The sequence below is a fragment of the Dama dama genome, chromosome 13, assembly GCF_033118175.1.
Source record: "Dama dama isolate Ldn47 chromosome 13, ASM3311817v1, whole genome shotgun sequence".
In the NCBI taxonomy this organism is placed as follows: domain Eukaryota; kingdom Metazoa; phylum Chordata; class Mammalia; order Artiodactyla; family Cervidae; genus Dama; species Dama dama.
The window spans coordinates 22847999-22872166 of NC_083693.1; the positions used below are offsets into that span (position 1 = coordinate 22847999).

Below are 24168 nucleotides of genomic sequence, written 5' to 3' on the forward strand. Positions count from 1 at the left end.
CACAACATGAAAGGATCATTTGAAGATGGCTTCAAACGAAATAGAAGGTAAGGTTTCAAAAGGGTGTCAAGGTATGTGGTATAGTAGAGATGCTTAAACTCAAGCCAGGTCATTTATTTCCAGAGAAAGTAAACAGTGCTTTTCTTCCTTCTTGAATCCTCCATGGGGTAAGGTCACTGGTTGGGAAGTACTGACTATTAAGGAGAGGGGGTGAGAAATACGAAGTTTTAAAGACTACGAGTTAGTTTAATAAGAAGAGTTCTTTCTAAGGATCAGAATATAAAATCAGTGACCTCACAGTCTAATCCCGAGAGGAAAAAAATACGGTAAACCTGATATGACTGCATCTAAGAACATGGAAATATTTCCCAACCATGTTATTGTATAGTCATTCCTTACCCCACCAATAAAATGGAGATCAATTAATCGACCTAAGATTTTCAGGATTAATAGATATGGAACTTCTGCAGAATTACACCCTGCCAAAAACAATTAGAAAATGCCAGATAAACAGAAAATAACCTACTTAAAGACATCAGCGAGCAGCCCAAGCAATACAGACTAGAAGGGACAAGATTCCAAAGGGCAAAAAACCAAAGAGGTAGCGAGAGTCGACTAAGTTCACCGGGGAGATCTGTGATTCTGAGCCTGGGCAAGAAGCTGAATATCCGGGCTCTTCCCAGCAGAGAACCCCTGCTGGAGAAACAGAGCCACCAGCAGAGCCCTTGGTGGTCTTCCTAGGCTAAAGGGACACTGGAGACTTGAAGGACTCCAAACACACAGCCAGTTTCCCCTTACAACATTTGCTGCATCTGCAGGGAGCAGAAGGCTAAAAAGTGAAGCTGGAGACCTTCTGACAGGCAGAGCAGCTGAGGGTGGTGTCACAGTGCCGGGCAAACCAAGATCCGAGTTTAAAAGCTGCCCGCAGGGAGGGCCGCCAGGCGTAGCAGGCCCCCTGCCGAGCTCCCTGGAGGGCCAAGCCCCCCGGAGGGCCAAGCCCCAGGGGCAGGGGGTCAGAGGAGGACCAGGGCACTCACTAGTGCAGTGATCGCCTCCCGCTCTGTGTGACTGGGGAGGAAAGAGTAAACCCTCTCTGGGGCAGAGAGACTTCATCTGGAGCTTGTACAATTTTTAACACACAGTGCCTGCCATTTAATCAAAAATAACCAGGCATTCTAAAAGACAGGGCTATATGACTGAAAACCAAGGGGGAAAAGAAAACATACAAAATGGCTCACAATAATTCAGATATTAGAGTCAGCAGTCAAAAATTTTTAAATATCTACAGTTAATGTGTTTCAAATACGAAGAAAAGGTGAAGAACACCGATTTTTCTAAAGGCTTGAGAACTTTACTGGAAGATGAGAATGTACTTTAAAGGAAAAAAGTCAAATGCAAATCCTAACACTGAAGTTTAAAAAGAAACTACAATGAAATGAAAGTTTACTTCATTTTGATTATTATGGGACATTTGACTCTCTGTAAAATGTAATACTATGCTTCCATATCTAACAGTGGTTCCCAATCTTTTTGGCACCAGGACTGGTTTTGTGGAAGACAATTTTTCCATGGACTGGGGAGAAGGTTTGGTTTTGGGATGATTGAAGCGCATCATACTTATTGTACACTTAATTTCTATTATTACATCAGCTCTACCTCAGATCATCAGGCATTAGATCCTGGAGATTGGGGGCCCCTGACATATACTATATTAAGATTTTGTTCTATATGCTTTTTTCTTTCTTATTATTTTTATCTTTAAAAGAAGTAATTCATGCTCATTGTAACCAGTGAAGTAACAGATAATGGAGAAATTAATTTCCTCCAATCCTCCCACATTTTACCAGCCTAGAAGAAAAAAGAACAAAGAAAAAGAAGTGTTAATTGCTCAGTCGTGTCCGACTCTTTGGGACCCGATGGACTCTAGCCCACCAGGCTCCTCTGTCCATGGGATTCACCAGGTAAGAATACTGGAGTGGGTTGCTATTTCCTTCTCCAGGGGATCTTTCTGACCCAGGGATCAAACCTGGGTCTCCTGCATTGCAGGCAGATGCTTTACTGTCTGGGCCATCAGGTCTAAGGTAACTGCTATTGTGTGTATGCTTTCACATCTTTCTCTATGCTTATGCAAATACATCATTTAAATATTTATGATGGAAAACAACTTGGTGGTTCCTCAAAGAGTTAAACACAGAATTATCACATGATCAAGCAATTCCACATTCCTAGCTATACACCTAAAAGAAGTGAAAACAGACACTCAAATAATTGCATACAAATGTGCACAGCAGTACAATTCACAACAGCCAAAAAGCAGAAACCCAAATGCCCATCAACTAATGAAAGGACAAATTGTAGTCTAACCATACAATGGTGTATTATTCAGTCACAAAAAGGAATGAAGTACTGATGCATGCTACAGGGACAGACCTTGAAAACCAGATGCCCAGTGGAAGGTCCAACACATACTATATGAGTCTGTGTGATGCCATTAACACAAAGAATCCAGAATAAGCAAATTCACAGAGACTGTGGTAGTCATGAGCTGGGGAGAGGGCAAAATGAAGAGCGTTTTCCCTCTGAGATGATCAAAATGCTCTGGCACCTGACAGAGGTGGTAGTTACACAACAACACTGTGAATGTTTTAAATGTCACTAAACTGTTTATTTAAAATGGTTACATTTCTTTACATTATGTGACTTTCACCTTATAGAGTTAAACACACATGCCACAGAGATTCCGTGGTTTTTGCTGCTGCGTTTTTTCTTTCCAATTTTGCCTTTTATCTATAAGGCAACTCATTGTTTTTAACAACTGCTAATAAGAGAGTAAAAATGCCCTATTATTCATCTAGCCATCTTTCTATTAGTGGGAGGTCAATTTACTTCCAGCTTTTTATCATTATAAGGCTACAACAGCACCCTCATCACACACATACGTGTTTGCATTCCTACAGGACAGACTCCCAGAAAATGGGCCTTTGTATTTAGATACTCCAGACTATTTTCTGGAGTAGCAAGTCACACCCTTAGGAATTTGTGTGAATTTAACCCTGTAATGTTTGCTGATCTGAATGGGTTAAAAAAAATGGTTAACTTATTGTTACTTTAATATACATTTCCCTAGTAGTGATACGGTTCATCTTGTCCTACTGGCCATTTGAATCTCCTCTTCCAAATGAATTTTCCATTCCTAAGCTTTGTCCATTTTTATATTTGGTCATCCTGCTGTTATCAATTCATAAGAGGTTTTTCAATGTTAGTAGTTTTAACCATTTAACTCTCATACAATGTAAATGGTTTCCCTCAGTCTCTCATTTGTCTTTTGTTTACTTGAGTGAGTTATGTTTTCCCTCAAGTTGAATTAAGTCTTTTGGATCTTTATTTCATGTATTATTTCACTGAGGAAAAAAAGAGGACAATAAAGTGACAGAAAAGAATAAAGCACAAAGGTCAGGCTACTGTCTTTGGAAAAGCAAACAATTCTTTTGTCACCTCCTCTTAAACCTTCATGTAATGCCTCACCTGCAGTACTAAAGTGTCTCTTGTTGGGGTGATTGTAGTTGTCTCTTGGGTGTCCGTGCATCTGTGGGCCGTGAGAGGCAGGCAAATGAGGCTTCTGCGGGTGAAGGTTGTGCGGGGTGTGGGACTGAGACATCAGGGAGTCACGGCTGGAACCCGAGGCCTCTGGTCGAAATGGTTTCTTACCCCCAATCACATCCTCTTTCTTCTTCTGCTCCTGGAGAGTAAAAGGAAACCAAAGACCCTCAGGATCCCAGGCGCAATTCCCAAGAACAGTATAAAAATCATCACCTTTAAACATTTCCCTCTTGATTTTTGACAAGTCCCTCTAGGCTTCCCTGCTGCTTAATACCTTCTTAAGAAAACATTCTGGTAACTCCACTGAGCTCCAGGGCATGAAAACCCACACAGCATCTGCTGCTGCACCTACTAGGCCCCTCACTGTAAGGAGGCCCGTCTCCATGGCCCACGGCTCTCAGAGCACGGGCCGGGCTGCCGCTGCCGCTGCCTGGGGTGAGGAGCAGGTGCCAGGCTGGCAGCCCTCCTGCAGGCTGCTCTCGGGCCACGTGAAACCAGAACCACTAACCCCGGCTGGTCCAGTGGGATCTGCTTCCCATGCCAGAGTCATCACACTGAACACAGAAATCTAAGTAACATCACGTCTCTACCACACAAATGAACTATTCAAAATAAAAACATCAGAAAATATAGTAAGGAAAAAATAAGAAATGTGAGGTGACATAAAATCTCACCACCGAGGGAATTACTATTAATAATCTGGTCCATGTCTGCGTTTATAAATATATATACAGTAGTCCCCCCAATCCATGGGTGAGAGAGTCCAAGGCCCTCAGTGCACGCCTGATACTGAAGATAGTACTGAATCTGTGTGTTCTGTGCTTTCTAAAATGCATATATGCCTAGGGTACTTTACATTAGGCACAGAAAGAGAACATCCAAATGGCCGGTATCACTACACTTGGGCTTTGTGGCTATCATTAAATAAAATAAGGATTACCTGGACACAGCACTGCAATACCATAACAGTTGATCTGACAGCCAAGAGGGCTACCACTTAACTAACACACAGGCAGTGAACACGGTGTGGACATGCTGGACAAAGGGGTGGGTCACGCCCCAGGCAGGACAGAGGAGCATGGCTCAGGACTTCATCACGCCACTCAAACCCGTGAGCAAATTACAACTTACGGATTGTTTATCTCTGGAATTTTCTATTTAATATTTTAAGACCATGACAGACTACAGGTAACTGAAACTGTGGAAAGCAAGACTACATAGGAGGAACTACTATCTTGTGTGTGCGTGCACATGTGTATTTTTTAAACAAAAGTATTACCTGACATTCTTTTCTCAGTTAACGTACTGTGAAAATCTTATGTGACTACTTATTGAATATTACTATAATATTATATTTATCGCTGAATACTCCCTGATATGGATATATGAAGTCATTTCCACATAAACATATTTAAATCCTTAATTATCTCTTTCAACTAAATTCTTAGAAGAAATGCATGTTTTAGTCTTTCGGTAAATCTTCCAGAAAGGCTGTGAATGTATACAATAACCCCAACTAGTAGGACCACTAGTTTCATTTTTCACCTTAATCTAACTTCTGATAACCTGACTAAGGAAGCCCTTTAGCCTTTACATCATATGTCCAACTTACACTTATCCTAACTTCCCCTCTTTCCGAAAGTGCCTTGCCCAACTATTTCATTCCTTACTGGGGCTTTTCCTGACTATTCTTTCAAAGACTTTTCATAATGCATAAAGTTCACGCTAACATTCAGCAAAAATGTTACCAGAGTATTCCTGGATATTACTGTTCTAACACGTTTTTCCACGTGAAATTAAATTACAAACTACCTGAGGGTGCTGACCCGCCGCTCACAGCAGTGCTGGCGCAGGGCAGGCTCGTGTAACAGGAGACACTTCTGAGCACCTGCCCTGCGCCTGGCACCACTCCAGGTGCTGACGATCTGCGAGAGGATGAGCGCCCTTCAGCTCGCAGGCCTCCGCGGAGCCGACGGGGTGGTGAAGGAGGTGTCCAGTGTTCCTAGCCTGGCCCTACCTGGCTAACTGGGGTGGGGCACAGGGCAAGTCAGCAGATCTGCAAATGGACACACCTCTTCGTGCCCATCCCCCACTACCAAAGACAGGGCGGCATCTTCTGGGCACCTTTCAGTGTCTGCTCCTTCACTCAAGCGGTCGGGACCCTGTGCACAAAAGCTGGAAGGACGCCAAGGACACACGGCCCAGAGAGAACAGAAAAAGCAGGCGCTGCCCACGTGATCCTTCAGGAGCCACACTGATAAGCCACCATGAGACATGTGCATAGGGAAGGAAGGGCCTGGTGAATAACCGCTTCCAGGTCATAAGGACACAGAGGAGCAGGCCTCTGTCAGAACGTCAGCCCTGTCTGGCTCCTGTACATTGGCGCTATCACACATCAGGTCTTAGCCAACAGTCTGACTAAGTGGAGTATGTCTGACTGAGTCAAGTCTGACTTACTTGTGGAGTATGCGGACAAACTGCACGGCTAAACGGTGGAAGAACCCGCCAGGTGAGAAGCCGCACCCCCCTTCGGGCCCAGGCCTCCACCTGTGACGTAAGAGCAGGGAACCCCGGGCCCTTTCAAGACAGCAACCTATGAGTTTACAATCATCTCCTGAGGCGAAAACAGTAATGAGGGAATTTTTTTGGCAGAACTGATTTTTATCTGTTTGTATGAATTAGGCTTAAATTTGTATTTTTACCTCTTCTTCTTGAGATCTTTTCTTATGAGCCATCTTGTATAACTTGTGCAATTTTCGAGCATCAAATTCTGTAAACTTGGAAACAAAAATCCACAGGTTCCTAAAAAAAAGAAAGATAAATTTTTTCTGGTAAATTATAGAATTTTAAAAATAACTGTTCTCTTTATGGATGGCAAGTTAATGAATTTTGCTATACTTGGAATACTTTCCAAGTAGAGAAAATAGAGAAATAATCTTTCAGGTCTTGGCATCAATAACAAATACACATTCAGATGCTAACTAATGTCAACAGAATTTGACCAAGGGGTCTAGAGAAAAGGGGTCTGTCTCACAACTAAAACCCTCTAATTTATTTCACCTGTGACTTCAGACCTACTATCTGGCCCCACCTCTGTCCTCCCTGGACCCTCAGGCAGTCTTGTCATGATCACCAGCTCCGCAGGGACCCAGGTGCAGTTGGACGTCTCTGCACTGCTGCCCCTTCCTTCCTCCCACTTGTCACCACCACAGCCTGTCATCTCTGCCTTCAAAACTCCAAGCAACTGCTCCCTCTGACTCCACTGTGCGTGGCCTGACTGTCAGCAGGGGAGTGACTGGCGAAGCAGGTGTGGAGAACACAGAGGCACAGGTACCCTTGTGTGCTGGAAGGAAAGGCGCGCGTCCTCGCACGCTTCCTGGAGAGCAGTCACACCACGCCACGCAGTGCTGCTCAGAGAACACTGTCCAGCACCTGACCAGTAAACCTGCTGCCTCCTACAGAAAGTCATTTACCCTTCTCTCTTAAGCCTTCTGTAGTAGCACTTCTGCCATCTTAACAACCTGCTTTAAACCCTAAGAGCCACCTTCAAGGCTTTGCTGCAGCCCGAGAACTCTCCCATCTAAGCAGGCCCACTCTGCTCTCCCACACCGGCTCGGTCTACCTGCCTGCCCCTGCACGACTTCCCTCCCTGACTACTCTTCTGCATGGGTTTCTACCTTCTTGGAATTCCTACTAGACTTGATCTTCCAAGCACCACTTCATGAGGGACAGTTTCTCATGAGTGGGCAAGGAATTACTTATGAATCACAGCAGGCCAGGACCATAGTACCCAGCGCATCTAAACACAGACTGGCCTCAGTGCACAGTATCCAGCCTAGCTTCATGGATCTAAATGCTAGGATGATGACCTTTTATTATCTTCCAATAGGGGTTAAGCTGGGTAAAACGAGAGCCAGATGGCCAGATACAGGGATCCAGAAGTTGGGAACAGTCTAAGAGGATAGTCAAGTCACATTTCAAAACTTAAATGTTCTTTCTTCATGGCTGTGAAGCATGCTATGAATAGCATCATGACAGAGGTTTTCTTAAATCTCCTTTTCACTCAAAAATCCATCCACTGATATTAGGCTATTACACAAAGATAATTAACTGTGAAGTATATGAGTTCAGTGTAACTGTGGAGTATAGAAAGAGACTTAATATTACAATTGTCTTTGAGAAATTCCAGGCACGTTTTTATAAACACAGAAATGAATTATAAATGAATCTATGTAAGTCATGATGTCTTACAAACTGAAGTTCTGGATTAACTGCATTAATCTAAATTACTACTAGAGCTCTTCAACTATTAAAGAGAAGAAAACTCACAGCTCTGGTGGTTTGAACCTTTGCCTCCTCTTATCAGTTGATAGAGAACTAACCAACTAGTTGGACTATCTCTGACTATTAACCTGAGATGGGTGGAGTAGTGAAATTATAGATGATTTCTATCCCTTCCAGGTTCAGAGTCTTTATTCTGAGGACAGGCCAGCAAATCCAGTATCACAGTATTTCGTAATAATAGCATCCTACCCAATCAAGACTGGTCTCAGAGGAATAGGCTATTTCAGGAAAGAAAACTGAAGCCTGCAGGTATGCTGCCAATCATCGGCTTTTGCTGAGAAAAGGTTTTTTCATAAGGTGGCTGTGTCATGTTGTAAAAAACGAAAATAGAATCCTAACACACACTCTGTCATCAGTCAGAACAGGCGATCCGACAGGCATGCGAGCAGCGGCGGGTTACCTCCTCCACAGCTTGACGTGCTCCTGGTCTGAGTAGGCCTTGAGGCACTCAGCGATCCGGTCCCCAATCTTCAGCAGGCAGTTCCGGGTGTGCTCCAGCTGCTCCTGGACGCTGAGCCCCTTGTCAGGCTTGTCCAGCTGTTTCAGCGCCTTCTTCACAGGCCGCATCCTCTCCTTACACTGCAACAGAGTACAGACATAAGCCAGCCGCATCTCGCGCGTACTGTGCCCTGAATTCCCAGAGAGCACACAGCCCCTCAGGCCAGTGATCACTCATAGAGAAGCAGGGGAAGAAAGGCAGGGCAACAAGGAAAAATGTTAGAGTCGGAGAAACTTGAGGTTCCAGTCTCAGCTCCACCACTCAGAGCAGTGACATTCACACCTTACTTGGTCTCCAGAACACTGCTCTGCTTCCTCACCTGCCAGAAGGGCATTCATGACGAAAATCAAATGAGAAGCAGAGTTACAGACCTAACCTGAAAACCTGGCACCACAAACTACCTAAAACTGTAGGGTAAAATATTTACAAGTCCTTTGGGTTTATAAGAAACTGAGAGAAAGGCATCCAGATAAAGACAGTGGACTGAACACAAGAAACTTTTTCTCCCTGTCTCCATCCACTAACACAACAGGAAAGGAATTGACTTCAGAAGAGATAAGCTCACAAAGACAAGGCAAATGCAAGAAAACAACAGCAGCAAAATAGTACAGCAAGTGAAATCACTTAACAGAGAGCTGAGAGTCAACCCGATTTATGCTGCAAACTTATTGCCCCAAAGGCTTGCTAAGCATCACTGGCGGTAAGGGTGAAGGCCGAAAATAAGGATTTTTTTTTTTTAAAGACTGCCTAAAAGGAATAGACACCCAGATCTCTAACTGTGCCCAACAACATATATGGAAGTTTATTCTCTGGAGAGGATAAAAGTCTTTTAACTGGGCTACACAGGCATAGTTGGGGGGTAAGGCTACTGCACCGAAAACAGCATTTTATGGAATACATGTGTAATATATGCATATTAGATGAGCCACCAACCAGCTTGGTTTTTTTTTTTTTTTTGCCTCTCAGATTCCAGAATGAAGAAAGCCAGGTCTTAATCCTCCATCAGGAAAACTGGAGGATTCTTGTGCCTAAAACCTGACTACCCAAGAGCAAGAATCAAAAGATGCTAACCACCCCACTGAAGTTTCTGAGGAAGCAGCCCAGCCAGATCACCCTACGAAGAACACTCTCAAAGCGGACCAAGTGCCACCCACATCTCAGAGGTTCCAGTCAGAAGTTTAGTCTTCACTCTCAAATATAAGAAGGCAACCAAGGAGTGCCAAGCCATTGAAAAAATCTAACACAAATGATGAAAAACAAATCTAGGAGAAACATATGGGGAAAAAAGATCTTGGAAATAAAGTATGATAAGAGAAGTGAAAGCCTCAAAAGAAATAATGGCATTTCTCCTCAGAAATAAAGCTGAGGAGATCTCTGAGAAATGTAGGATTGACAAAGAAGTGGAAAACATTTTAAGATAATATCAGGGATCACTCCCAGAGTCCAATGTCTAAAAACTAGGACAAAACTAAGAACTGAGGAGGAAATTACCACAGAGTAAGTCAGGAGAATTTCTCTGACCTGAAGGGCATGGTTGTCAGCCACTAAGTTTCCAGTATACGGAACTAGTAAGGCACCTGTCCATGTAACTGGATAACAATGAAAACCCAACAAACTCCCATCACTTCGTGATAATCTCCATAGACATACACCTATAATCTTGTTTTCAGTATTATATTTAAAGTTTTAAAAAGGACACAAAATAAACTGGAAGATATCTGTAATGACTGTAACAGACAAAAGATTAGTATCATGAACAAGATTCCTATAGAAAAGGTAAGGACTACCTGTAATCACTTTTAAAAATCCAGATGCATATCAGAATTAGCTTGAAGTTTTTTGAAAAATACAAATGCTCAGGTATTGGGGAGGATAAAAAAGTATGGATATAAAAGTTACCTAGAATAGACAAAAGATATGAACAGGCAATTCACTGGAAACACGAATACCTGATAAATATGAAAATAAATGTTCAACACCACCACTAGCCAATTTTTTCATACCTTTTAGATTGGCAAAAATTAAGAAGTCAGAAATTACCAAGTGTTTCCAACACTGGGAAGCACCTAGAACTCACACTCATCATTAGAAAGCGAGCAAATCTTTACAATCACCTTGAAGATGAATTCTACAACATCTAATAAAGCGGAAGATGTGCAGACCCAAAGAAACACCTGGCTTTTCTGCACAAGCTACACACTAGAGGAGCTATTACACACACGTATGACAATATATTTACAATTTCACTGTAGCCTATTTGTAGTGGTGAACATTTGGAAAACCTCAATGTCTATCAATAGGATAAAGAATGAATTGTGGAAATCATAGAATAATAGGAAACACTGAAATCAGAGACACAATTATCAACATGAATAAATATCAAAAGTGTGCATGCTGAAGCAAGTTACAAGATACATAGTGTGGCATTTATCAGTAGGTTCCAGTCATGGGAAGCAGCAGTGCACGCTGTTTATGGACACTTGGGAGGATGTGCAGTGTAATGGGAAGAACCCAGACTCTTGGGTCAAATTGCCTGGGTCAGATCTCAGCTCTGCATCTTAACTCTGTGAAAAAGGACAAGTTACTTAACTCTCCTCGCATTATTTTTTTTTTTTCATTTATTTTTATTAGTTGGAGGCTAATTACTTTACAATATTATAGTGGTTTTTGTCATACATTGACATGAATTAGCTATGGCTCACATTATTTTTTAATGGGTAAAACAGAGATGATACCTACCTCACAGGTTGTCATGGAGAAAATACACAAAAAGCACACTAAAAATACCTGGTTGACTATGTGAGCTGTTACTGTCTTTAAAGATACTAAGCAGTAAAACTCTGAAGTCACACAGGAGGACTAGGACACGGGAGGGACACGGGAGGACGGCGACACGGGAAGACTAGGACACACGAGGACAGTGACATGGAAGGACGGCGACATGGGACGACAGCGACACGGGAGGACTAGGACACAAGAGCACGGTGACATAGGAGGACTAGGACACACGAGGACGGTGACACGGAAAGACGGCGACATGGGACGACAGCGACACGGGAGGACTAGGACACACGAGCACGATGACATAGGAGGACTAGGACACACAAGGATGGTGACATGGGAGGACGGTGACACAGGAGGACAGCGGCATGGGAGGACGGCGACACGGAAGGACTAGGACACACGAGGACGGCGACACAGGAGGACGGCGACACGGGAGGATGGTAACACATGAGGACTGTGACACGGGAGGACGGCGACAGGAGAACTACATCGAGTTTAGACTTGTGGGCACTTCTGGGGAGGGAACAAAGCAGGGCCCGGAGCTTTAACTTTACAGGCTGAGCCTTAAAAACGCAGACCTGACAAAACTCCATGGTACCTCTATCAATGCCTATTGTATTTCTGAAATTTTTCTGTTTTTTAAAAGATATCATAATATAAAAACAAGAGTAAATGAGCTGGTATATATAAATGCGATTTCCTTCCTTTTTTTTTTTTAATTCAGGTACAGTTTATTGATGCTTCCTTCGTGGGTCAGTGGTAAAGAATCTGCCTTCCAGTGAAGGAAACGCAGGTTTGATCTGTGGGTCAGGAAGATCCCCTGGAGAAGGAAATGGCAACCACTCTAATATTCTTGCCTGGGAAATCCCATGGACAGAGGAACCTGGAGGGCTACCATCCAAGGGGCTGCAAAGAGTTAGGGATGACTTAGCGACTGAACAGGAACAACAAACAGCTGATTTACAATGTTGTGTAAAAGCCATTTTTAAAATAATATGGTACCACAGAAGCATTAGTCAATGATTTTCTCCAATAAATAATGGGTTAAGAGAAGCAAGAAACAGATCAGAGAGCTGGTTGGGTAATTAATTTATTCATTTACTCACTTACTGAGATACTTCTATCATCTCCACGTACTTTAGAAGACCTAGTACTTTCCCTCAGAGAGCTCACAGGAAGAAGAGTAAAGAGATTTAAGAAAAATGAGATAAGTGTGAAGAGAAAAAAACATACACACATGCATATAGGTTTTTGGGAACACACACACACACACAAAAGGGTAAAAAGAGAGAAGACTCTTACAGGACGAGGTCAAAATTCTATCCATTGCTGCCCCAGAGCAGGAATATTCTGAGAGTTGGAAGACCACTTTTTCTTCAAAACTAAATGAACATACACTTAAATCAAGTGAGCAGTGATGTGTGGAAGTTTGGGAGAGGAAGAGACCTCAAGATAGGAGGAGAAGGGGCACGCGTGCAGCACATGAAGCACACACCCGCAGCTCCAATGAGGGGCAAGTCCCCGAGGACGCGCTGGCCTGTCACCACCCTACGGAAGGCCTGGTCCACGACCCCCCCCAGCGCCCTGCCTCTTAGGAGGCGGCGCGCCACGGCCTGGACCACACCCTAGGCCACGGCTTAGCTCCTCGCCCCACAACACGGGAGCATGTGAGACAGGCCACGCTTGCCACTGCTCCAGCTCACACGGCCAGGCCCCCAGCCTGGTCTCACGTCATGCTGCTTATCAGACCCACTGAGTCAGGCCGCAGGGACTAGGAGAGGCAAGCACGGCAGCTGCAGGCCCCGCCCCCTCGATTTCAGGACTTACTATGCTGAATGTCTCCTGGTCCAGATCATCCTCCTCATCCTCTCCAATGGGGACGGGTTCGCTTCCTGCTGTGATGTGGACAGGGCCCTGAGAGCGCTTGGATTTACTTGAAGATTTGGCATCACCACCTTTAGGCTTTTCAGAAAAGTTACAAGGAATCATTGTCATTTGTGTGCTCCTGTCTTGCAATTTGGACTTCTTTGCTGTATCACAGCACTACAAGTAGGTATACCAGATGACCTCAGTTTCGAGAGCTCATGAAAGCCAAACATATTTAATTAACAGTTTAATCATATATCATTCCCATTCCTGTCTCCAAACAGAGCCAATTATAATTTTAGCTTCGTCAGTGCTATTTTGGCTTCTATTCCCTAATCAATGAAATGTACAAAAACATCATCAAGAGCTTAAGACTGTGAACTGAAGAGCTCCAGCAGAGGAGCAAGCAGCAACTTCATTAAGAGCCTAAGAATGAGCATATGCTTCCATCTAAAGAACTAAATACTTTAAGTGACTGAATGTTTATGAACCCAGGCGGATGAAGCTCATGTATCCATGAAGGGTGCAGAATGATGGAGATACAAATATAAATAAAAATTAACTTTAGGCACGAATATTTAAAAACATAAAACAATACTATGCTTTATTTGTGATTACACAATATGTAGGAAAAGTATAAAAACACGGGTAAGAAGGTTTCATACCAATTTCATAGTGTTACAGAGGAGAGTAATAAAACTGGGAGAAGGACCAGAGGGGAGCTTCAACTTAGGGGTGTTCAGTAATGGGTGTGTGGAACACCAAACACAGTAGCCATAGAAAAACCCACTTGAAGTAAACATGGAAAATGTTAACAGCTGCAATATCTGTTGCTGGTACCAATATCTGGTACAGGGTTGCTGGTTAAATCGTTTTCTGTGCACCTATTTTTTAAATATTTCATTTTAAAGATATCTTTCTGCGGAAGCACAAATGCAAAGAAAGATATCTGTCTCAGTAGAGTTCATAACATTAGAAACTTGAAAGCAATGTCAGTATGGGAAACTTAAATTACTTCTAAAAAGTTATAATCAAACAAAATCTTATCTACTAAAAATGACTTTTTTATTTATTTGCTTGGAAAGCTATTTGTGATATATTGTTATGTGGGAAGACAAGGCAATCCAAATAGTCTGGCCTGATTTTTCTGATTTTGTTTAGAAAACAAATTTTTAGATTTCTTCTTATAGGCATATAATAAACGTTTCATATGCCCTCATCAAGAAATCTGTTAGACTTATAAGTGGATGGTAGAATTTAGTTATTTGCATGTTTTAACAATGATTAAAGATTAATTGAAAAATAACCTCATCAGAAGTCAGCAAGATGCAACACTATACCAGAATTCTAGATTTGGAATGAACTTCATAAAACCCAAATATGAAGATTACATAATAACAAGGCTTTTAACCCATTTCTACTCTTAATAGTATCTGGTTTGAACTCTAAACATTTCATGTATTCAGATTCATCTGTGGTCGGTGCTTTTCTACCATGAGTCTGAGAACATGTATCAAGTAACTTCCTGTCCCATCTCATTCTAAGATCCTCTCTGAAATGTGCAATAAAAGAGCAAGTAGAGGCTTCTATATTGAAGAATACCACAACTCATACACTGCCCCCTCTCTGCAGGAAGAGCTGCAGGCATCCCGACAGGAAGCCCCATCCTTCCTCCTGGGATATAGTCGTGAAATGACAATTCTTTCAGGGCCCTCAAACCCCGTTTTATTTCTAAATCCTAGAAGGGAATCCCAGAGGCTGCGGGCATCTCTGGAAGTAGAATGGCGTCAATACCTTCTCTTTTTTGTCTTTCGATTTCTTCCTTTCCTTGTCCCCTTCCTTGTCTTTCCTAGAGCTCATTTGTTTCTCCTTGTTCTCCTTGTTCTCTTTCTTCTTCTGTTTCTTTTTCGTTGGACTTTTTTCTAAGCCATCATCCTAGAAAACAAATGGGGCTGTGAGCTTTTGCCACAAACTTTGTATTTCCTCATTTACTTTCTAGAAAAAAAAAAAAAAAAGTAAAAAGCACTGCCCTCAATGGTTCATCACTGCATCCACAGAAGCATGTTCTCAAGCACACAGCCTTAAAGCCATCTGCTTCAACTGAAGCCTATAGAGGAGATGCTCCTCACTAACATTTTCTCTTTATTATTCACAGCAACCCTTCAACATAGGCATCATTATTCCCATGGAAAAAACTAAAGACCAAAGAGATTACTGCTAGGTAGTAACTGGTAAGATTGGTAGAATTTGAATTTACATATGCTTGACTCAAATCCATGCTAGTTCACCTACCCACTGCTGAGCCTCCTGGAACTAACCTCAAAGTGCAATAAAATAAAATCCCATAAAGTTTTCAGTCACTGATTCAACAGGCTGAATGCTACCAAGTTACTTTTCACTTTCCTTAGACCAGAGGTTACAAACTGACAGACAGGCCAAATCTGATCCACAGAAGAATTTTTTAGGCCCAACAATGAACTGCATCATAGGTGCCCCTATGCATAAGGCATGCACTCCCTGATTAACCAGTCTCCACCACTCATCATCCCAACAGTGATGCTGAGCATCAGCTGCCATTTATCACTGAATTTCGTGGTTCCCTTTATTTGCTTCCATTATCTATGAATTTTCAATCACTGATTTTACATGAACAACTATATTCCTCTCTCACAGGTTAAACAAAGATACATGCATTTCCTATTTCCATTTTACCTACTCTGGTATGTAAACCAAACACACTTCAAATGGTTTTACACCAGCTGGCACAATAAACGTAACTTAGAAGATAATCTCAGCTGAAATCCAGCCTCGTACCTTTACTTCTCCCTCTTCTGACGGATTGTCCGAGTGTCGAGGAGATGAAAACTCAATCCCATGTTCGTCCTTCAGCCTCGGTGCTTTGTTTTCCTTTTTGACTCGAGGCTTCCGCTTCTTTAATTTGGCCTGGAAAGGAGAAGAAAACGATGATAAAACTATAAATCAAGTCCCTCAAAAGCATGACCACATAACATTATGATTCTTTGCATAGTAGCAGCCACATAATTCAAAAGAGGAAACTCAAAAGAAAATTCAAGGTAGTGCAATCAATTTTATCTGAAGGAGAAAAAAATAAAAACATTCTGTGCCTCACCAAAATGTCCATATTCTTGAACCTACTGACTTCATTTTTTGGAATTTAATCTCAAGACAAAATTCAAAAGAAGAAAAAACACACTGTGCACAGATACAAAGAAAAGATAATACGCAAAAGATAGTAACAGGGGCAGAAAAAGACGCAGAAGCATGCTGTATCTAAAAATAAGGAAAATGTGTTTATCTACTCAGATATACTATTATCCAAAAGTAAAAAACATGATATCATCTCTCTCTCCAGAACCTAACTTACAGAATATCCTCAACGTATTATGTGAAGAATGACATACTTATGTGATGGGACTTTGTTAAGGACAAAGTATGGGATTGGGATTTTTTTTTTTTTTTTTTTCTAAAATTTGCTTTGTTTATAGTGCAGGGAAATTAACACAAATGGCATAGCTCTAGGAGCACTTAAGAATATGTACACACAAAGGCTACTGGTACTGGCTGTAATCTGTATTATCTCCTAACTGTGATTTGCATCTTTCCAGGCTTGAAGAGAAATGAAAAGCTGAGGAAATAAAAGCCAAAGCTCAGAGGAGTCCATTAGTAACTCAGTTGAAATCTTTCACCGAGCCATTGCAACTGAGGTCCACTTTCTGAATTAACCGTGTATCCTAATTACCCATTTTATCCCTGGGACCTGTGACTACACACAGCCAGTGTTAGCTGGAACGACAAGCAAACCCAGTGATATTCAGACAGTAAGAAGATCTATGTTCCAGAACTGAGGGAAGGGCATAAAGCGACAGCAACAGTCTGTCTAGACCAGGGGCACTGCGAGAGATGAGAACTATTCTGAGGCAGTACTTTAGGAGGATGGGTTTATGCTAAGGTGTTCAGGTCAATTACTACACAAACATTCCTACCATTACCAACCAAATCATTACTACTGAACTCCCAACAGCAACACCTGACAAGGAGAGGGTAGCGTTCTGTGCCACACCCGGCGGGGGCGTGCCCACCTAACCCTGCAGGGCAAGAGCCTCGGGCCCTGGGGGACGCCCGGCCAGCAGCTGCACTCACCTCTTCCCCGCCCGTCACGGTGCCCTCCTTCTCCAGACTCTTCCTGAGCAACTTCAGCAAGTAGTCTGCTCGGGTCTGCAGCTGCTTCCCCTGGGGCTTTTTATCTGTCTCCATGGGCAGAATCTTCAACAGGAAAGGAAGAGAAGCACCCAGCATGGCCCACGGCCCGGTTAGTGGATCAGGATGCACAGAGGTGACAAACAGCTGAGCAATCCTTTCCCTCCCCAGCCACCCAGAACACAGATAAAGCCTCAGATCCTATCTCATGTCCATGGCTCCCAGTCACTGAGCATCCCTTATGAGCTGTTCTCGTTTTACAAAATGGGATGGAGAAATCCAGCTCTCCCACTGGCTCCTACCTGTGCTGTTAACAGGGAAGAACAACTCAGGTAGGAGGGGCTTGTTGGCTTCGTCTGCTAGAGCATCCCAGCCGTCGTGGATTTCCTCCTTCCAGGAGCAGGGAATCCCTGGAGCTAGGTTAAAGCTTCGTTTTAGATTGAAAATGCTTCTTAGAGCATTGCCGGAGAGCACTGAGCTATGCCAGGACGCAGCGGGACCTCCTGGCCAGGCTGAATGTGGTCTCAGTGCTTATAGAAGGGTGCCGGCACCCTCTGAGAACACCGTATCAGGGACGAGCGCTGTGTGACGCGCCAGGAAAAGCCCTGCCGGGAGCCCAACATGGAGCGCATCCTACAAAAATTTGAGCCAGTCAGCTTTCCCTGCTTACAGCTCTGAGCACGGCCTTACTACTAGGCAGCCTGATGTGCAACGGATAGGGTGGGAGGCTTGATTTTGTGGGAGAAGTACAGCCCGTGTTTAACTCCATTACAAAAAATACCAAGGCACGGCTCATTCTTTCTCCAGGTGGAGAACTGATCCAATATCGTTTTAAAGAAAGTGCCAACAACTCAGGCCGAGGAATGCTTTTATTATTAATAATAATCCAACCCTGGTATTTGTTGCAATGAGACCTAACCTATGATAAATATCAGAATTTTAAGATTTCTCCTATATATTTCCCCACAATTTCACCTGGCTATTTTCTTCAGCTCTGAAACAGTGCCACAGTCCACTAGAGACAATAATGTTTTCAAGGATAGAAATCCCAGGAATTTACTGTTGTACTAATCTTCAATTTGATCCCCCACCTCTCAGAAAATAGTTAAAAGTAAGTCATTGATATAAAAATATACAACAAATCTTCTAGAAATCTCCAGCACCACAGAACCACTTACTTTGTCAGTTAACTTAAGCTCTGGGTCCGTTTTAATTAGCTCCCAGTTTCCGTAGCCATGTTCATAAATCCCCAGCAGTAGACGAGAGTCATCCTCTACTCCCCACTCGACATCAAAATGTGCAGCTTTGACACGACAGGATAAGCAATATCTGAAAAGGTTTCCAAAGCAGGAGCACGTGAGAGGAGAGGCCTTTCTGATTTGGAAATAAACACAAATGAACATAGACACAGCATTCTAGTACATCAGGGAGAAGACAACGAAAATACTACATGCAACTGTAACTTCAAATCTATTTTCTTAATGGCACAACCACCCGTGCATGGGTACATGTTATACTCACTTTTTTTTTTCTTCAGGGTCTACAGGGATAGATTTATGCAGCATCTCAAACTCTTCTTCATGTTGGATAATAGATTTCACATTAACCTGAACCCCAGATATCTTGATAGTTGGGCCTCTCTTTTTCCCTGGTCCTTTCCCTAAAGAACATCAATAGCATATTTGTTCTGTGAGAATTCACTGCTGTTTCACAGAAAATGTAGGTGAACAATCCTAAATGCTCTCTTATTCCCTCAATGTATATCTCTGGTTTACTGTTAATCCAAAGATACAATCAATAAGGCAAAAAATTTTCTCTTTAACCTTTGTAAAATAATCTCTAAACCGTTCAGTTCTTTAAGATTTAGAATTTTTCAGTCCAGCAGTGTTTATAATTGTATTTTAATCTTCCTCTTCATTTTATACTTTGGCTCTAAAATTAATTAATGAAAGAAGATTTTCAAGGCGTAATATAAACACTTAAGATTTTTCTTTTGTTTTTTAACTCACCAATATATTTTTTTAAGATGAACTTCTTTACTATAAAAGCCTGAGATCAAGTTAATACCTAACACATTTGAAAGGATGAACAAAATAAGTCATGGAAAGGTTGTCCCTAGCTTGAGTTTCAAATTAAAGTAATCCTAAAGACAAAAACAAAGCAGGTCAGCTCTAACCACAGACTTTCTGACCAGAGTCGAAATCCATGAGATAATGACACTTGTCTGTGAGAGAAAAGAAGCCCTAGGGACAGGGATGAAGGCAAGGTTCTCCATGTGTCCCTGTTTTACAGTTCTGACTTTGGGTCATGCAAATTGTTCACATAATTAAAAAACACAAAGTTTAATAAAAACAAGAAAAGTAGTCCCTAGAAACTGAAATGTAAACAAAAGATACTAAACTACATATTATAAGTTGGTGGCATAACCACACAGAGAAAAGAACAACTTCAAACAATTTTAAAACACGGTACTGTGTGTATTGCTAATGCATGTATTTTAAGGACAAAAAGAAATGCAAAGGAATCAGACTTTGCATTGAGAAGTCTTATTGTTAACAGTAACACTGGGGGAATTCCTTGACAGTCTAATGGTTAGGACTCAAGGCTTTCACTGCCATGGCCCAGGTTCAATCCAGGGAACTAAGACCAAGCAAGCTGAGAAACAGCCAAAACAAACAAACAAAAATCATAACCAAAAAAAAACAGTACATCTGGGTATTAATATTTGGAAACATGTGTAAGACAAATACATGATTATGCTAATATTTCTAGGAAGAAAAATTCCTTGGCTTGAGAAAAGAGGTATCAATACTCTGACATTAGAACTGGAAATTGGATTCAGGAATACATTCAGTGCCAGTTTACAGAAAATACAGGTATATGGAAGGGGCTTCCCTGGTGGCGTGTTGGTAAAGAATTCGTCTGCCAATGCAGGAAACCTGGACTCAGGAATACACTCAATGCCAGCTCATAGAAAATACAGGTATATGGAAACATGTTAAGTAATGCCCAGAGGAAGCAATCCATCAGATTCAGATTGTGAATAAGCACAGAGCACGTGTGGGCGAGGGGGCACGTGTCACAAGGAAATATTCCCAGATATGCTGTGAGATGGACAAAGCAAGGTACAACAGTATGCATGCTACATCACCAACTGTGTTAAAATAGTATCTATTCCTTTTTTGAACACATACATATATATTTTTACATTTCTAGAAAGAGACAAGAAACAGGGATAGTTGGTTTTCACTTTTGAGCCATATGAGTGTAACACTTATTCAAATCAATTACAAGGGAAAAAGAAAAACACTGTAATGTTAAGGTTTACTTTTGAATGTATTCTGGGTGCTATAAAAGCACAAATTTGGATCACTGTCCATACCACTCAAGTTAAGTTTTTCTTTCCTTCCTGGGGAAAAAAAAACAAAAACCACATCTAAAAATGTTTTCAGATGAATGGATAAGGAAGCTGTGGTACATATACACCATGGAATATTACTCAGCCGTTAAAAAGAATTCATTTGAATCAGTCCTAATGAGATGGATGAAACTAGAGCCCATTATACAGAGTGAAGTAAGCCAGAAAGATAAAGAACATTATAGCATACTAACACATATATATGGAATTTTAGAAAGATGGTAACGATAACCCTATATGCAAAACAGAAAAAGAGACACAGAAGTACAGAACAGACTTTTGAACTCTGTGGGAGAAGGTGAGGGTGGGATGTTTCAAAAGAACAGCATGTATACTATCCATGGTGAAACAGATCACCAGCCCAGGTGGGATGCATGAGACAAGTGCTCGAGCCTGGTGCACTGGGAAGACCCAGAGGAATCGGGTGGAGAGGGAGGTGGGAGGGGGGATCGGGATGGGGAATACATGTAACTCCATGGCTGATTCATATCAATGTATGACAAAACCCACTGAAATGTTGTGAAGTGATTAGCCTCCAACTAATAAATAAATAAATAAATAAAAATAAAAATGTTTTCAACTAAATTCAAAGTATTTTAAAATTCTATTACTCTCAGTAATAGTATAAAGAAGAAAATTTCAGAGCACAAATAATGCTCTACTTAGTGAAACAGCTAATACTGCAAGCCAAACATGACAACAAGCACTTCACATGTATGAAATTATTCAAGTGGCCATCCAAACCCGCTGACTCAGGGCTACGACTCAATCCTGCACGAGACCCTTGAGAGGCTATCACTTGTCTCAGATCTTGCAACTGAGAACCATCAGGGCCCAGATTCCAGGTACACTGGTTGCCTCCTACGTGTGAACCCTTAATCACAGCTGACAGAGCCTCCTGTGAGTAACCCCAGTGAAGGGAGACACAAGAATGGAGGCAACTGCACAGATATACCACAGTCCAGGGAACGGAAATGGTCACACCTTCATCTCTTTGAGGTTCAACTATAAGGGTGTCCTTTAACAACAAGGACTTCAGCTCTCTCCAGACACCTCCGGCTTGTGGAGAACAGGCAAAAGTACTTTTGGTGTGTAAGAGAAAACATGCTATAGGTCAAATTCAATTACAACAAATTCTAGTGCCAAGAAAGTCTCACTCTAACAAAGAGGTTTATAATATTCAGCTACTGCTTTGTCTATTTGGATTAATTCTCTAAACCCTTTATCCCAACAAAACAACACCTGTATGTGCATCCAAGATAATTACTACTAGTGGTCTGTAATGTACTCACTTGGAGCCACAATACAAATGTGCCCAGTCAGGCTTTACTTCCTCAGATCTTTACATCATTCAAACCACCTTGAACTTTCTACAGTAACATTAAAAGAAATCATTCCGCTTGTTCAGTGCTCTGCACCCTGGGCAAATCAACTTCGTTTGGGAGTAAATCTTTGGGATCTAACAAATGAGCTCACATAAAGGCAGGTGAGAATACACACCTCAAAAAATGAGGGAAGCAACAGGATACAAGCATGAAGAAGGAGAGAAGAGAAGAGACCCCTGAGCAGCAGAGATCCCAATCCAGGTCTTTGAGCATCACTGAGGCAGACTTGCTGACTTACCCTCACTGGCATTTTCTTTCAGCTGCTCTTCATATTCCTGCATTGCTGACACACAGCTGTTGTGAATCAGTTCCCCCAAGCGCTTCAGATCCGCCACAGACTTATCTACCAGCTCAGCATCACGTGCTATGCACTCCAGCCTGAGGAAAGACAAACACCAGGACACACCTCAAGGCCCTGTGCCCATGTGACCTACCGCTTGGTTTTGCATAAGCTTGCTCCTGCAAAGACACTTTTCTCTTCATTCCTCAATTGACTGTTTCAAGGCTCCAACAAGAATACTCCAGCAGTGACTATGACTAACTTACTTTCCGTCATAAAGAATTTGACTTGGAAGAGTCCACAAAAACAGACTAATTCAGAAAACAGGGGAAAGGGTTCAGCTTTCTTTATTAACTAAATGGGCTATCGGGTGAAGTGGCCAGAAGCTATTAGCACTAGTTTGCTTCTTTGTGCTCACTTTCCTTTCTCCAGCCTACTTCCATTCACTTCAGTATTCCTAGAAGCAAAGTTCAGTTACATCTGCAACACATTTTGTTGATCTCCAAGTCATCTGGAGCATGTCATGTCTAAAAATCAGACTGTCAAAAGGTGCCAGACCTTAAAAATGGAAAACAGAACCAAAAAAAGAAACTGCTACATAATAGAAGGGAAAAAGAAGTGGATAAGAAACTATTGTGTTACTAAACTTACCGTTCAAGAGGGAGACCAAACTTCTTATACGCCTTGATGAACCTAGGAAAATGATTAATAAATCACATTTAAAAAGCAGACTTCAGCTATGCTGGTGCAAACACATCCTGTGATGAAATATGAGCCATAAAAACGGTCAAAACATAAAAATGGGCAAAATCTCTTTTGCAACTGCAAAATCCTTGCAACTGCCACTAAACGAATGAATATCGAATGCCTTTGAAAATAGCCAACTTAAAATGAGTGCTAAAAAGCTTTTCAAACCAAAGATCAACTTTATTCCCAGTGACTGGTCATGAAACTGCTTAGGGATGTAACTGAGTATGGTGGCTTAACTCTAATAATATCATTTTTAGAAGGTACAAGTTTATAGGTAATAAATGATTTAATAACCACAACTCTTATGATAAAATCCAATATAGTACACGTCTATTCAGTCCACTGCTATTACTTTCAATTACATACTACAATATTTTCCATTATGTTCTGGTCATTAATACAACTAGAAGAGTTTTAGGACTGCCTCAAGTACTTTTTGTAATGAGGCAAAGTAAAATAAATTTATGATTTTAAACTTTTTAGGCAAAACTATTTTGGAAACTCTGACTCCTTCTGTCAAACAGTGTCTCTGACCTAAAACCTAATCATCCTTCCACAAGTCCCTGGTCTAAACTATGCTAAATGCCAATATATGTGTAATCTGTTCCCTTCCCTAGAGCCAACCACTAGCACTTTCACTAAAAAAGCAAGATTCACAATATATGAACAGCATCACTGTAAAATGCCAAATTATCTGGTTAGGTAACAGTGAAAGAAGAGATACCATGGAGAAAAAAATGAAAAGAGAAGGCACGGCAATTCTTAAAAATGGTGATGAATATGACAATAGCTGTGAAACAATATTAAAGGAATAGCACGGATACAAGGATTAGGAAAGTACTATATGTGAAAGCAAGCCTGAGGGTTATTCCTCAACTCTACATTTCTTTTTCTTGACATATACTGAAATATTTTACAACTGAAATAATATGCCCTTTGAGCTTACTTCAAAATAATAGTAAGACAGAGAAGTATCTAGGAATGATGGGATAATAAGGACCTCTGAAAATCTGCTCCTTCACAA

General features: G+C 41.7%; 1 protein-coding gene across 4 annotated transcripts in view; it reads right to left on the reverse strand.

Annotated features, from left to right (window-relative positions):
- Positions 1-24168, reverse strand: part of CHD2 (chromodomain helicase DNA binding protein 2) — a 109120-nt gene that overhangs the window by 8495 nt on the left and 76457 nt on the right. For 3 of the 4 annotated variants that reach the window (XM_061158622.1, XM_061158623.1, XM_061158624.1), the window contains 11 exons: positions 23046-23087; positions 22353-22492; positions 18833-18971; positions 18490-18640; positions 17255-17377; positions 15908-16036; positions 14888-15028; positions 13055-13189; positions 8345-8523; positions 6303-6402; positions 3526-3739 (listed from right to left, as the gene is read on the reverse strand). In XM_061158622.1, the coding sequence (XP_061014605.1) occupies positions 3526-3739; positions 6303-6402; positions 8345-8523; positions 13055-13189; positions 14888-15028; positions 15908-16036; positions 17255-17377; positions 18490-18640; positions 18833-18971; positions 22353-22492; positions 23046-23087 (1493 nt within the window). Of the gene's footprint in view, positions 1-3525; positions 3740-6302; positions 6403-8344; positions 8524-13054; positions 13190-14887; positions 15029-15907; positions 16037-17254; positions 17378-17613; positions 17728-18489; positions 18641-18832; positions 18972-22352; positions 22493-23045; positions 23088-24168 lie in introns of those variants that run through there. The other variant, XR_009695392.1, reaches the window with a different exon arrangement.